The 15,866-nt window shown below is 35.8% G+C and overlaps 1 protein-coding gene across 14 annotated transcripts in view; it reads right to left on the bottom strand.

Annotated features, from left to right (window-relative positions):
• Window positions 1-15,866, bottom strand: part of Mycbp2 (MYC binding protein 2) — a 222,594-nt gene that overhangs the window by 98,267 nt on the left and 108,461 nt on the right. For 13 of the 14 annotated variants that reach the window (XM_076930602.1, XM_076930603.1, XM_076930607.1 and 10 more), the window contains 7 exons: window positions 14,746-14,842; window positions 13,207-13,399; window positions 12,566-12,840; window positions 9,764-9,985; window positions 5,718-5,909; window positions 3,442-3,648; window positions 2,260-2,391 (listed from right to left, as the gene is read on the bottom strand). In XM_076930602.1, coding sequence (XP_076786717.1) covers window positions 2,260-2,391; window positions 3,442-3,648; window positions 5,718-5,909; window positions 9,764-9,985; window positions 12,566-12,840; window positions 13,207-13,399; window positions 14,746-14,842 — 1,318 coding nt within the window. The remainder of the gene's footprint in view (window positions 1-2,259; window positions 2,392-3,441; window positions 3,649-5,717; window positions 5,910-9,763; window positions 9,986-12,565; window positions 12,841-13,206; window positions 13,400-14,745; window positions 14,843-15,866) is intronic. The other variant, XM_076930604.1, reaches the window with a different exon arrangement.

The raw sequence follows: 15,866 nt of genomic DNA, 5'->3' as shown, positions 1-15,866 counted from the left end.
CTTTCTGGCCCCCATTAATACTAACTGTCGGGAGCCATAATGGGACAAGCTAATAATGAGCAGATGATCATCCTGAAATGCTTGCCTCGGATTATTATATAATCTGCGACAAGTGTGCCCCATTAGCAAGGCTGTGGTGGACGTGATTTTAGGAAAGATTCCTGCTATTAATATGCTTTTCCCATTATTATTATTATTAAACATATGTAACAATCACTAAACAATAGCACACCCCTTTGTAGCAGATCTCTGCAGATCCACGAAGATGTACTGTCTTGTAGTGATACTATATAGACAAATAGATGACTTCTTAAGTCTTAATGATGATCTTATAAGAATTCCTAAAATTATATCAGTGATTATTAAGTTCTTTTATATCGGGACTGCTATTAAGTCCCTTAGGCATAGTCGAACTGCAATGAGAACTCTGCCAGTCTCCTGAGTGTTATCAGTTAATTGCCCCAAGAGAGATAGTAACTGGACCTTCTCCTGCCCAGAGCACATTCCAAGAGGTCATAAAACCATTAGCCTAGGTTACTAGAGGGAATCCACAATTTATTATAGGTACCAGGACAGAAGAGAAAATATTGCCTGGGTTTATCTATACAAAACTTCACTAATTTCTTAAGTTATAGTTTCAAACTTTCTGCGAACCTGTGGAGCTAGACAGGTGATGAATGTCTAGCTAGATAATTACTCCTAATGGGTATTCATGTAAACATTCTGTGTTGTAAACTTCTATTTCAATTTATGACTTGAAATTTGGTGTGAACTTGTGATGAACCTTGTAACATGTGACCATGTACTCTGAAAGATGTATAAGTTCTGAGGACAAAGAGATGACAGTTCAGTTAGAATAGAGCAGTTAGAATAGAGCAGTTAGAATAGGAAGTTAGAATGAGCAGTTAGAATGGTGAGTTAGACTAGTCAGTTAGTTAGACCCCATCGCCCTTTCCTTTCCCCCTGCTTAGAATTTTTCTCCCTTAGAATTTTACTTTGTTAGAATCTTTTCTTCTTCCCCACTCAGGACCTTTCCACGTTTCCCCTCAGATAGCTTTCATAGGATACTTTTTACACTAAATAAACTCTATAGTAACTTTTCTAAAGTGTCTTTTCTTCTTGTAAGTTAGAGCCCAGCAGTTCCTGCTGAGATAGAATAAAGACCACGTTGCCTAATCCTCTGCTGTTAGGCTACAGGTGTTAATCACCCTAGCCTGCAGTCCATTTACCCTCAGAAGAAGTTTTTAGGATAGCACAGGGCTATTTACTTAACACCTTGCTGGTCTTAGGGCCAGGATGCTGACTGCAGGTCAGCTACAGTAGCATAGGGGCTGCCTCGAAGAAGAACCGGACGGTGGGAGGAGGAGAAGAAAGAAGAACCAGCTGCATCTCTCTCTCTCCCCTTCTCTCACCCCCAAGCCGGGGGCGAGGGGGTTGGCTCCCGGCAACTAACTCTTAAGACTGCCTTTGTTTTCTTTAAAGTATTTCTGGTGTAATATAAATTGGAAACATAGAGACAAATACATAATCAGTTTAAATACTCTGCAACACAAAGGCTTGTGCCCTGCTGCCATCACTTCAACAGTATAATACTACAGTATGGATTAGTCTTCCTCACCAACAAAAGAGGCTCAAAAGTAGGAAAATGATGATATGCCAGATTTAAGAAATCTCACATGGGAGAATGTTGTAGCAGTACTGAAACTGAATAAATACTACTATATATCTTTTCTACTTATATTGTACAATCCCTTTAAAAAGCTAAACCTCTCTTACCCTGAATCTAAAGCTGTCTGACTATACAATGTAACAGTTCCTCCTAGTATACCAGACTTTGATATGTGTAAAGGCCAGAGCATGATATAGTACAATACCCCGAATATTACATTGGAGTAGGTAAGTACATGAGTAGTTAAAGCAAAGCAACAGATTAAAAACTTAGGAAAAGCCACAGTCAATGCTCAAGTGCAAAAACAGATGTATTTTTACTGTTAACTAGTATGCATGCATATCTATGTAGGAGTATGTGCCTGTGATTGCAGGCCCCTGAGGAGGTCAGAAGAGGGGACTGGGTGCCCAGGACCTGAAGTAACTGGTGCTGTGAACCACTCAGCATGGGTGCTAGGATCCAATCCAGACTCATGTCCTCTGCAAGAGCAGTTCCCAGAAGCACCCTGCACCCTCTCCAACTCTACTCTTCAGTATCTTTATTGGCGTAACACTATTTCTTAGTTTAGAAAGAAATATGGTTGAAATTACCTTTAAAGGAACAACTTTGTCAAGTCTGATTTCAGCTATATCACTGGGTGAATCATCTGTGGTATAAGTTCCTTTAACTAACTCTAGAGATGTCCATCTATGAGAATGAGTTGAGTCTCCTGCATGTTCACTCTAATGAAGATATAAAAAAAAAAATTTGTGAGATGGTTAACTTTATTGTAGGAACAATTATGATTATAATTCTTTAGTGTCTTTAGGTAGTTTATTGCCTTGTATAAAAAATTAGTTATGGGCTGGTGAAGATAGCTCAGCAGGTAAACAAGCCAACCTGAGTTTGATCTCTGAGATCCTCTGCATGGTGGGAAAAACTGGCTCCCACCACTGCTCTCTGATCTCCACATATGCAACTTAGCATGTGGATGCACACACACTCACATACACAAATAAATGTATTAAAATGAAATTAGCATTTCTTTGTACAATCTAAAGATTTTGGTACTCTAAGCTATTCACTTTTATCTTGTTTCCTGAAGAGATTAAAATGTAAGTTGACTAGTATCATCTTAGGTCTTGGAAGTATTTAAACATCTTTATGGAAAGACTGCAAACTGAGCCTAGTGAAGTAGATATTAAATTAAATTAAATTTAAATTAATTTAATTTAAATTAATATTAAATTAAAACTAATTGCTCAAAAGAATCAGTCAAATAGATACTATTATAAGAAGCTTAATTTTGTGTTTTCTGTCTCATATTAAAGATACTTTGTAAAAATTCAAGCACTTCAAATAATTTGATATTAGAAAAAAATAAAACTATACCAATCAATAAACAATATCTTTAGTAAGAATTTTCCATCAGTATTTTGATAAAATTGTGTAGCCTTTGTTGGAAGAAATAGTATTTACCTAAACACTGTTTCTTAGGATCATGAAAAATGACAACAGAAAAACCAAAAAACCAAAAATAAAAACCCACAAGAGTTGGAACAACAGGCTTAGCTATATACTTTCTAGTTTCTAATTCCATTTAAAATCTCTACTTTTCTATAATTCCAAAACTAAAATAAATAAAATAAAAAAACCCATAAGTCTTTTGATTCTAATTTAATGTTTATACATAGGTGATCTGTTAAATTTCTGAAGGTTTGAAGTCATCACACTATGATTATAATAAACTTATCACCACACAGCAAGAAAAATGCTGCAAGAGTGGTACTTACATCATCCACCAACACCTCCAACTCGTACTCATGTACACCACCTCCTCCATAGACAGAGAAACCCACAACCACAATCCCAGGTTTGTCTACTGCAAAACAGATTGCGTCCGGGGACCCATTCCCAGTGTTCCAACTTCTTCCCTGACTGGTTTTTGTGAATCGGTTAGCACTGGCTTTTACAGAGTGAAGAGAATTAAGTCCATCAACCTGTAAACAACGCACACAATTCCATTAGCAGTTGTTAACCTGTGTGTTACTCATGTCATCTGAAACAAAATATTTAGTGAACACATGTTAGATACTAAACCTCCATTTGAATGACGTATTTCAAATTAAGATAAAATTTTCAAAATCAACCCATAATCTTTTTTGAGAGAAAAAACAAAACAAAAAACCCAGAAGCATTAAAATCAGTTAAAACATTCAGATAAGTTATAAAACATGGTTAAGAAAGGCAGTGGAAAGAGGAAAATAACAATACTTCACAAAATGTATCAAGCATATAATATTTGATACTTAATTTTTGTTACAATGGCTACAGAACAGGATGTGCAATTTCTACCTATGGGACTTATTACAATGATAAAGTTTAATTTACAAATATCTTACCACAATTACAAAAACTAAGGTATAGGTAAGACAGATTCTGCCCAGCTTTTATATGAATTTGTATATGTAACTACAGACAAAGCCAAGCTTTGGAACCTTTTGTTTTTTAAATACCATTTGTTTATTATTACCAGCCTGACCTCAGAAAATCATTTATCACCTATTAATGAAACAATTGGTACAAGTTCATGGAGTTGCATAATGAGGCAGACGAGAACTTAAGTCTAGAAGACTATATATACTTTATATACAGTGATAATCTGGGCCTATTAATGAAGAAGCAATTAGAAGATAGGATTGGAATGGGGAAATGGTTCAGGAAGTGTACTTGCTCTATAACCATGGAGACCTGCTGTAAAGCCAGCACATTTGTAACGCCATCAGTAGGAGGTCCACAAGCAAATATAACCTGGGGATCTCTGACCAGTCTAGGTAATAGATGAGTTTCTACATTCAGTGTGAGATCCTGTCTTAATAAATATGGTTGAGAAGGACCAAGAAAGACACCTAACATCAATCTCTGGATTCTACATATGTACACACATAGTGAGGCACACCTATATATAAATGCATACACATACTACAAGTGTGCATTGTGTATACTCATGCGCAGGCACAGACAGACAGACACACACACACACACACACACACTGTGAAAGAGATTTAGAGAGTGAGTTTTAAAAAGTAAAAATAAAACCAGTAAATTATAGAGCAGGCAAGCAAAAAATTTTAATTTTAATTTATTTTAATTTAAATTTTAATAAAATTTTCATTTTTATGTATTATTTCGTGTATGCATATGTTGTGCAGGAGCCAAAGGACATCAGGTGTTTTGTTCTATTACTCCATCTTACTCATGTAAAACAGGGCCTTTCCCTTAAATCCAGCGTTAGACTGGCAGCACAAAGAGCCAAAGAGCCTTTCTAAACGCATATTCCTGACCCAATTAGAAATGAGTGTCTAAGAAGCCAAAATGTATGAATAAAGAAACAACATGGAAAGGTCAGTATGTCTGTTGTTACTGTTTTTTATTTATCATTTTAATGAAGAGTTTTTTTTAAATAACCCAGACTAGCCTCGCCTTGCTTCTCCTTCTTAAATGCTGGGATTACAGGCATGTACTATAGTGAATGATACTGTAAAAGAAGAGGGTGAGGCTGCTTTGGAAAAGAACTTGACAGGAAATGACCATCAGAATGCACAGGCCTTTTTCAAAGGCCACCATCAGGCACTGAGAGGTAGATGAACATTAAAACGAAAGTATATCATATCAGGGACAATATAAAGAGGCCTTAAAGGGAAAGGTGACTAAGTAAAAGACAAAGAAAGCAACCACAGACAGGATGAGGGGGTAGAATGTGTGGTTAGACCAGAGGAGACTCTTCAAAGAAATAAAGAAATCTCCTGAATCAAAAAAAATACCTGGCGTGTGTGTGTGTGTGTGTGTGTGTGTGTGTGTGTGTGAGTGATTAGAAGAGTACTGAGAAGGACTATAAGTTAGTGGCGATAAAGCCCAACTCAGGTTGGCTTCCCCACACAGGTGTAGGAGTTTTGGCCTGACCTCTTTAGGCTATGAGATCTCACAGCCTAGAGTGTCTTAAAGCAGCAGGCTTACCATTCTACAGAACACACGCTTATTTACCCAGTGTTGAAATCTAACTCCTTACCTCAGACCCCAGGGCTGAGGCAGTCAGCTCACTGACAATACTGGCCAGTAGTCCGCAGGTGTTGGAGACCAGGTGTGAGGAGAAGAGCTCATTCTCCCTCCTGAGGCTATTTCTCACAGGAAGCACAACAATGACCAGCATCTTCTCCAGCACTTCCCGGAAGCTCGTCATCCCCGAGATGTTCTCTTCACTCTACAGCAGGATACAGGAGAAGAGAGGGGCAAAGCTTTGCCTTACATTCTCCCACAGGAGTTCTCTGTGTACAGTTCTTTCCATGTGATACCCTAAAGATCTACACCTTTATTATTTCTTTTTGACTCATCATAATTTACAATGTTTCTATTAGCTTTGTGACATTTTCACATACTTTATTTTAACTCATGACACTTTATTTAATTAATTAATTTATTTATTTATTGTCTATGTGATAGACAATTAGTCATCCTACTTAAAGTTATTTTTCTACAAGACTTCAGTAAAACTTGTCTCTATAAAAATGGTTTGTACATTTATAAAATTCTTATAGAGCTAAATCTTTTAAAACTCCTATTATATTCGATTTCTGAAAGAAAACAAAAATCCCAATTTTTGTCAGAAAATTCTACTTGTGCAATTAGAATTTCAAATTCTAAGAAATTAAAATTTCATTAGAATTCCAACTCCAAAAAGATTTCCCCCCAAATACTGGGAAGATTATAAATGTACCTGCTGTCCACACAGAGTTCTGCCCTGTACTACTCGCTCATGCACTTTCCCCACAGAGAATGGAATGAGGCACACTTAAGTTCATTAGAGGTCACAGGAACCAAGCAATCCCTCAGTTTCACCAAAGACTAGAAAAACCACAGTTTGGTATTGAGACTCAACTTTCCTGACTCAGGGGCATTATTTGCTGTCACTCACTTTTCAAAATCACCTTCTTAGTTCATGGATAAGTACTTTCATAATAATCATATTCCTGCTTTATACATTAAATAGTCATGAAAATGCAGTTTGAATGAACCAGGGCCTAGAAGCTAAGTCATTTTCTCCTCCAATCAAATCTATAAATGAATCACCCACTTAGGAATCTGTCAGGACTGTTGTCAGCGTGACACACTACTTCCTAAACTACAGTCTGAATGGTATACATAAAAGTGCTTAAAAGAGGGTTTTTTTTTCATATTTCAGATAGTCTATTAAGATCTGAGTAAATTAACATATTTTTGTGAATTTCTAACCTAATAATTTTTAGGAATTAAAATAATCCATTTTTATTTAAAACTCAAGCTAGTTTTTCCCTTCCAACTTTCCATTCTCCAGAAACTTCACTTTCCCAGAAAGTCTGGTTTGAAAAACACTCAATCGCTACAGATATGTCATAACCAAGAATCTTGTGGTGCTTCCTTTAGGAAATATCTGCAGGAGAAAAGATCCTATCTGTTTTGTTTCTAGTTTGTGGCTATCAAGAGAAACAATACAAGAAGCTGCTCAAATAACAGTCTGTCAATATGACATGTCAGACATCTGCATATCAAATGCAAGGCAATACTAGCTTTCTAAATGATTTTTGGAAGTTTCTAGCAAATCTTTCCATATTCTCCCTGATGTGGCAATAGTTCTAGGACTTGGGAAACTAAGGGAGAAGGGTGCAAGCTCTAGCTAACTTAAGATGCAGGAGGAAAAGGTTCATTCAGTACTAACATTTAAGCTGGGAAAGTAATCATGACCATAGATGAGAAGTCAGGCAATGACACTGTTTAAAATACTAAACATTTGAAATGTTCTAAATTTATGTATTTATGGGCATGGTTGATCATACTCTACAGAAAAATGTTAAAATGTACAATCTCCAGTAGGAGAGGAAGGGGGAAATGACGTAATTCTATTTTAATTAAGAATGTATAAAAATTTTATTATAAAAAAAGTGAAAGAATATATACTAATTGTGCTACATTTTCAAAGACTTTACTTTAAACACATACTTATGTTAGTATTAAAATATACAACTCTAATAGTAACTCCTAAAGAAAACACCAGAATATCCCCAAATTCATCATCCATCTCAGGATTCTTTTCCAATAAGTATCCTTTTGCCTAGACATTTTATGTAGTCACCACTCTTTACATACACTTACTATTTTTACAAATATGCCTTGATATTAAATGTGAGCGTAACATTTGGAATGGCTGAATCATGTTCTATCAAGTTAGCACATCTGTTTTTTGTTGTTGTTTTTTTTTTTAGACAGGGTTTCTCTGTATAGCCCTGGCTGTCCTGGAACTCACTCTGTATGTAGACCAGGCTGGCCTCGAACTCAGAAATTCTCCTGCCTCTGCCTCCCAAGTGCTGGGATTAAAGGCGTGTGTCCCAATTGCCTGGCCAAGTTAGCACATCTGACTAAGCTATTTCATTAAGTAATGAATATTTAAAGTCTAATTAAGGTTTTTACCCTTTCCTTTTAGCAAATACACACTCAGCTTCAGTTTTCTCATTACTCTTCCAGTTCTCTCTGACAACACTGACAAACAAGCAGTAGTGAAATGACAGTTTTTCACCCAAAAATATCTGGTAGTTTGTAGACACTCAATTCAAAAGTTGTGAATGTTTTTACCCACTTCAACTATAACCTAGTTAAAATTACAGTAAATAAGTGTACAATAAATACTTGCTAAAAGGTTGGAAAAATATATTTAGACTAATTTAAAATCCAAACAGCCATCTATAAGGTTAATGTTAGTATCTTTCTTCATAATCTAATCAGCAACTGAAATTTAAAAGAAAAAATTTTAACTTTTTCTAATTTTCTAGGAACAAATTACTATCTTAGTATTTCTTTCCCTGGCATTCTTTAATAATAACTAATAAGGCTGATGTTTTCCAATGCTGACTCTTAAATTACTTTAAATTTCTACTGGGATCCTACAAAGATATACGCCATTGATATTTTTATAGTGCTTTCTAACAGTGCACAAGAAGTTACTAAATAATGTTTTCTATGTTTAACATGCCAGCATATTTTTTAAAAACCTATTTCATAAAAGTTATTTATTTCTTATTTTATCCATTCATGTATTTTATATGTGCATGTGTATGTGAGGAGGTGTGTGTACACACACATGTGATAGTCAGAGGACAATGTGTAAGTGCTGATTGTCCTTCCACCATGGAGGGTCTGAATCAATCTCAAGTTGTGCTTGATGGCAAGCACCCTTATGTACTGTACCATTTGCTAACGCTATTTAGAACAGAAAAGGTTGCTTATGCTATCGGTAACTTACTTTCTTTTTTTTTTCTTTCATTAATTTATTTATTCATTTTACACCCCAATTGTTTTCCCCCTCCCACATGGTCCCCCCCCCCCCAGAGAGACCCTACTCCCATTCCCCTTCCCCTTCTCCTCGAGAGGTTGGTGTCCATCCCTCCCTGGGTATCCCCCATCTTGGCACATTGAGCCTCTGCCGTGTAAGTTACTTTCAAATGAAACAGCAATAAACGATTATATATGTATTTACTGCCTAATCACATTTTAGAGGAGAGCCGTCATTTAGAATAAGACTGTGCATTGTGCTGGTTTAAGAATGGTCTGCAGAGGCTCCTATGACTGAATGCTTGGTTCCCAGCCAGTGGAACCGTTGAAAGGATTAAGAGATACAGCATTGTTGGAGGAGCTATGTCTCACTGAGGGTGAGCGTCAATGTTTCAAACGCCCACACCAAGCCTAGTTTCTCTCTGCCTACTGCTGCTGGATCCTATGCCATGCCTGCCTGTCACTATGCTCCACGCCATAATGACTAATTACCCTCTGGAACTGTAAGGAAGCCCCCAATTAACTGAGTCTTTTATAAGTTTCCTTTGTCATAGTGTTTTGTCATGGTAATAAAATAGTAACTAAAACTTCTTTCACATAAACATGAGAATTAGAAAATAGCTTATTATGAAACAGATAATCATTTGTTAATCATTTGCAAACATAGTAATTATCAATAAGGAAGATGAGGTACCAACCTATGTAATTCTCTATTGTTTTATTCCTCCATTGTAAGAGATTTCCAAAAAGACATACCTGGCTGAGCTTTTCCATATGTCCCACTAAGAGCGGGAAACGATGAACTAGTGTTGAGTCATTCTCCGTGCTGACTTGCTTAACAATCGATCGCAGCAACACTTCTCCATCATATGCGATAGGGAAGAGAGATGTCAGCTTCACAGACGTGTGACACAGAGCTGACATAACAGCTGCAAGAAGCCGGCTACTCGATGTCTTAAAGTTTGCTTCCTGGATATCCTTGTAAGAACAAAAGTAAGCCTTAAATACTGCATCAATGAAACCAAGTTTTTTCATATATACCAAAGTATATATCACTCAGTCATTGAAGTAGATTTAATACTGGATAACAGCACATTAATACATTAAGACATAGTTAAACTATCATCTAGTATTAACAAGGTGGGGGAAGACTCAAGAAAAGTTTACGCCCAGTTCTATTGCAACCCAATGTTCATACACGTGTGTGTGTCTGTACAATCACATTCTTCCTAGCATCATTTTCAATGTGAGATGTTAAAGGACTCCCATTAGAATCGATCACACAGTCTGTAAAGCAATGAAATTACTTTACACAAAAATAAACAATAAGAACTGAACTTTTTAAATACCATTTTACTAAGGCCATAAAATTATGTTTCAATTTAGGTAAAAATCTTAGCTCAACTATATATTTTTTCTGATTTTTAAAAACTAATCGACTGAGGGAATCCTAATTAAAATAAATCCTACATACACTAGCTCTTTAAACAAGTGTGTTACTAGTGAAGCATAAAAATACAGAAATACATCATTTTGATCCAATGTTGCAAAAGCTACCTTTCAAAGGGAGACTGCTATGCTGAGAATACTTAATTTACCCACTGGTCCAGGCAATACCCTTCTATAGAACCACTGGTAGGATAAATACACTATTCTTCTTATAGGGATCAAAGGACACTGGGATTCCACTGCGGTGATAATAAATCACGAAGAACAGGGTAAAGACCTGAAGCTATCATTTTTGCTACTACATTAAAAGTGTTAAGAACACACAATACATGTTTCCAAACTTGGGGTAACATTCAAGACTTCATGGTTAAGGAGAATGTTAGATTGTTCTTCTACAACACAGTATACTGTTTCCAAACTAAGGAAAGTATTCATTATTATTTATCACCAAGTAAGATGTTGGTTACAGATTGTTCTTAAGATCCTTTATCAGGTTAGGATGTTTCACTACATCCTTGTTTACAAAGTTTTTATCACTAAATAACTGCTAACTCTGGTGAATACATTTGATGGTGAATAATATGATTTTTTCTTTATTTAGTTAATATTCTACTGATTTCTAGATGTTAAATCTGCATTTCAAGATAAGTAACACTATTCATGATTTTAACTCAACAGTATTATAAGAATACATGTGCCTTAGTGACATTTGTCCAATATTTATTCTCACAGTATCTGTTAGGTTTTGGTATCAGACATGACATCAGTTAATCAGCTTTGTTTTCTGAAGTAATATGTTAAAGATGTTATTTTTTAACAATGATTAAAGACTCTACAAATGACAGTATCTAAGTTAGAAATTTTGTCTGTGGCAAAGTTTTAAATAATGAATTCTATTTTTTTAATGGACGAAGGCAATTAAGATCCTCCTTTCCCCCTTGTTTTTGAGATAAGCTCTTCCTAGGTAGCCCTGATTGGCCAGGAACTTATTATGTAGACTATACTCTTTAAAGTAAGTTTTAAAAATGTGTATGAGTGTTTTCCCTGCATGTACAACTGTGTACCACTTAGAACCACTTAGGACACGTGCCATGGTGGAACAAAGTGATAGGTTCTTGTAAGACCTCCTGTGAGCACTGGACATTGGACCTGGATTCTCTAGATGACTAGCCAGTATTCTTAATGGCTGAGCTATCATCTCTTTGGTCCTGATTTTACAATTTTAATCTTTTAGATTCTTCTAGATTTATGTCCAAGTATATGATTTATCTTAGCAAATATTCTATATGTACTAGAAAAATATGCATTCTTTTGCTGCTTATTATAATTTATAAATGTCAATAAGATTAATGTAGGGGTGGACAGGTGGTTCCATTCAGTAGTTAAGAACATGTCCTAAAAACAAAACAACAACAACAACAAAACACTTCTTCCTTTTCCAGAGGATGAATATCTAATTCTTAGCATTCCTATTCAGTAGGTCATAACTGCCTATGACTCCAGCTCCAACAGCCCTCTTTTCCTCTCTCTAGATGATAGATAGATAGATAGATAGATAGACAGAGATAAACACATAATTAAAAATAAAATAAAATCTTAAAGATCAAGATGGTTTACATCATAGTTCACTTTTTGTCTGCTGTATCATTGATTACTGCAACATGAGAACTGAAGTCTCCAACCATCAGACTCAATGTCTCTGTCTGCCTTATAGCTCTGTCAAGAGCTTGTGAGTGAATGAATGATGTTTCCACGTCTTTCACTCACTCATTCCCTCTTCCTGTTCTTATAACTGGAAAGCTGCCCAGGGTTCTGTGATGCTGCACTTGTTCTCCTAGTCACTATACTCTCTCTCCCTCTCTCAGATAACCTCACCTCTGAACTGCAAAGTGGGCAGTTACAGAAACATGTCTGATAATTCACAACAAATAGATAATACCAGAGAATGAAGCCATTTTTCTAAGTTTTACCTATAAAAGTGATGCATACCACATAGATTTCTAACTGATCACTAGTAATTAATAAGGTAAGAAAATGTGAATCAATTTTCTTGCAGAATATTAAGCAATGTATTTTATTTACAACCAATACCTTCTAAACGTAACTTACCTGGTCCAGACAGTTGAGCAGGTCACAGAGGCAAGCCCACTGCAGTGCAGGTGTTGGGTAGAAGGAGTGGAAGCAGGCAGTGAATGTGTTGTGGCACTCCTGAAGGACTGCTTCAAGTAGACTCAAGGGCTGGCTCAGGTATCCCTGAGGGTCATTATCCAACTTCACCATGCAATGATCAACTCCTTCTGATAAAATTTTTCTTAACAGAGTTCTTGTTTTTCCAATACACTCAGCTAATTTGCTAGTTTCTTCTACAACTGCTTTTCCTGTAGCTTTGAGAAAAATAAAAAGTGCCAATAAACCAGATTATGTTAATAATAATTCAGTCATTTACTGTATAAATAAAACCCAAACACCAAAACCCAGAAATGAAACTGCTTAGAGATGAAGTGTGCTATAAAATGACTTTAAAAATCAAAATAGAAAAAAAAAAAACAACCTGGCATTAATACTTAAGTTTCAATAAGTGGTTGAAATATTTTCTATTTGAAAAAAAGTTTAAAAGTTACATTTTTCTGTCTTAATTTTAGGTGCAACTTAACGGTATCTTAGGATTGCAAATACTTGACCATCTCTATACTGATTTTCTCAATACTTGAAATTATTTTTTCCAATGTTATTTTACAAATACACCATACCTGATACTGGGTATATTTCACAGGTGTAGACGCGCAATAACCGCAGACAACAGGTGCCCACAAAGCGCAGTCGCTCTAAGTCAAGCAGTGTAGCAGTGAACTGGAACCCTTTCAGTCCTCTAAGCTCTTCAACTCCTAAGACTAAGGTAGTCCAGCTCCAGTGAAGGATACTAAGCAACGACTCAAAGCATTCCTAATCACAGGATGAAAAGACACACTTGAAATGAAATCACAGTCTGAGTTAAAGGGAACCATCATAGCGGGATGCCACTCCAAAGCTAATTTGTACTTTTTGCTGATTTGGTAGCTGAAATAAAATATGTGTATATATTTTTACATTTTCCTTTTACCTGCCTGGCTAGTTTATCTTATAAATGCAGACAAAAGAAGAAAAAAATGACATAATTTACATGTTTCTTCAAAATGATAAATCAATATTGTATAACACGTTAGTGTTAAAATATTATAAATCAGTGATATCTATCTATCTATCTACACATTAACTATATATTAAAATGTATAATTAAAACTATAACCAAGTTGATTAGAAGATACTAACAACAGCTAGAACAAAGAAACAATTTCAGACAGGAATCAAAATCTTAGGCTAGAACAAGCAAGTAAGCTTCACACATGAAAATGACCTTGGGCTAAAACAGGGAAGTAGGCTCAGATATTCTGATCATCTTGATAACCCCTTAGACAGAGTGGTCATGGGAGTGTTCAGATAACTGGGTTTAACATGTTGCTTTTTCTTTGACTATTTGTGTTTATTGTGTTGCTTGTTCCTTGACTATTTGCATCTATTGTATTGCTAGTCCCTCAACCTAGAACTGACCTTAATACTTGCATGTAATTAAAATGGTATAAAAGCAAAAAGGAGGGGGGATGGGATAGGGGAGCTCTAGGAAGGGGAAATGGGGAAAGGGGATAACATCTAAAATGTAAACAATAAAAACAACAAATACTAACAAAACTCACTATTTGAATTGTTTTTTAATTCTCAAGAATGGGTTCATGGAGCTGGCTTCCTTGAGGTTCTAGATAGTCTGAAGACTGTCACATTTAAATGAGGGTAAACACTAGAATCTCAGAAAGGAGCATATTGCTCCCCAGTCCTCATCAAGATACAGATGACAAATGAAAATTTTAAAATAAATGACTGAATATATGTGCAACATAATTTCTATTACCTGTTGACCACAAGGCCATTTATACACACATATAGAAATTATTGAAAGGACAAGAACAGTATGGTCTTAATGAAAAGATAGTAAATTAATTGCTTAGCAGGGTCTGTGTCTAATCAGAAATATCACAGGTTATTTCAGATGTAGAACAACCAATTTAGCTGGACATGGTAAAATTACAAGCAACATCGTTACTTTTGCACTACTGAAAGGATGCATTATCTTTGCCTAGACTATCTATAAACACCAAAATAAAAGCAGATCTCAATTTATAAAACTATGCTGAGATAGCCTTACAATTAACACTCAGCACTAAATAGCAAAGCTTAGAGGTTTCAAAGTGCCTTACCACGGAGACAGTTCTTGCAAAAGATCTCTTTAAAATGTGTACAGGCTCACTAGTTTGCTGTTTGCCTTTTGAAGTACTGCCATCGCTGGTTGGGAGTCTGGTGATAGGAGATAAACAATATACTCTGTTCAAATGTCCAGTGACAATTTTTAATGTGCATTCATTATTATCAGTGGAGTGCTCAGTTACAAATGGAATATCTATATTATGTCTCATTATCCCCAAGGCTCCAGAACCATAAAAGAAGAGAGGACAGAAAGATTTTTAGAGCCAGAGAGAGGTTTGGTGGACAGGAGCAAAACAGTGTCTTCTGGACCCAACTGGAATGCTAAACTCATGGAGACAGTGCATCTGTGGTTGCCAGTACAACACCAGCACAAGACTTGCATAATACCAGTTGACATGCCAATGTGGATGGGAGGAAACTCCCAATGCCACCACAGATGAAAAGCTATAGACAGTCAATGGCTGCTGAGAGTGGGAATGGAGTTTTCTCTAGGGAGGCTTCTGGTAGGGCACACAACTGCAAGTGCCCAGCACTAAACACATGGGGTAACGCTTGGACTCAGTACAAGATATCACCTATCCACCTACCTAACTACAAACCTGCACACACATGCGCGCGCGCGCGCACACACACACACACACACACAACTTATATAGATACAGTGTTCATATATAAAATATATGTATTTATGAAATATATAATATTGAGTAACTAAATATTAAAATCAGTGTACAACAAAAATTATAAAACTAAACCAAACAATAATTACAGGTAAAATTTCAGGTTTAAGTGTATATTAGAAATAATGAAAATTCACCTTCAAAAAAATATATATCTTAAGAAATCAGTAAAAAATCATAGAAAGGCAAAAGAGGGATATGAAGTAGGGCTAGCAGAAGGGCAGGGTAGATCTGGAATGAATTAGAGGGAGAAGTATGGGTGAATATTTTCAAATTACATTGTGAAATTCCTAAAGAAATAATAAAAATAATATATTAAAATATACATTTGCCATAATGAAATAGTCACCTTTAATATTTACCATTAAATATATAAATGTTACTCTCCCTAGCAATGCACATACAGTTATTCAACAGTAGTACATGAAAGCAGT

Source organism: Arvicanthis niloticus, chromosome 3 (assembly GCF_011762505.2).
Source record: "Arvicanthis niloticus isolate mArvNil1 chromosome 3, mArvNil1.pat.X, whole genome shotgun sequence".
Taxonomy (NCBI): domain Eukaryota; kingdom Metazoa; phylum Chordata; class Mammalia; order Rodentia; family Muridae; genus Arvicanthis; species Arvicanthis niloticus.
Note: the sequence above shows the minus strand (reverse complement) of the source record. Positions and strands in the feature narration are given on the sequence as shown.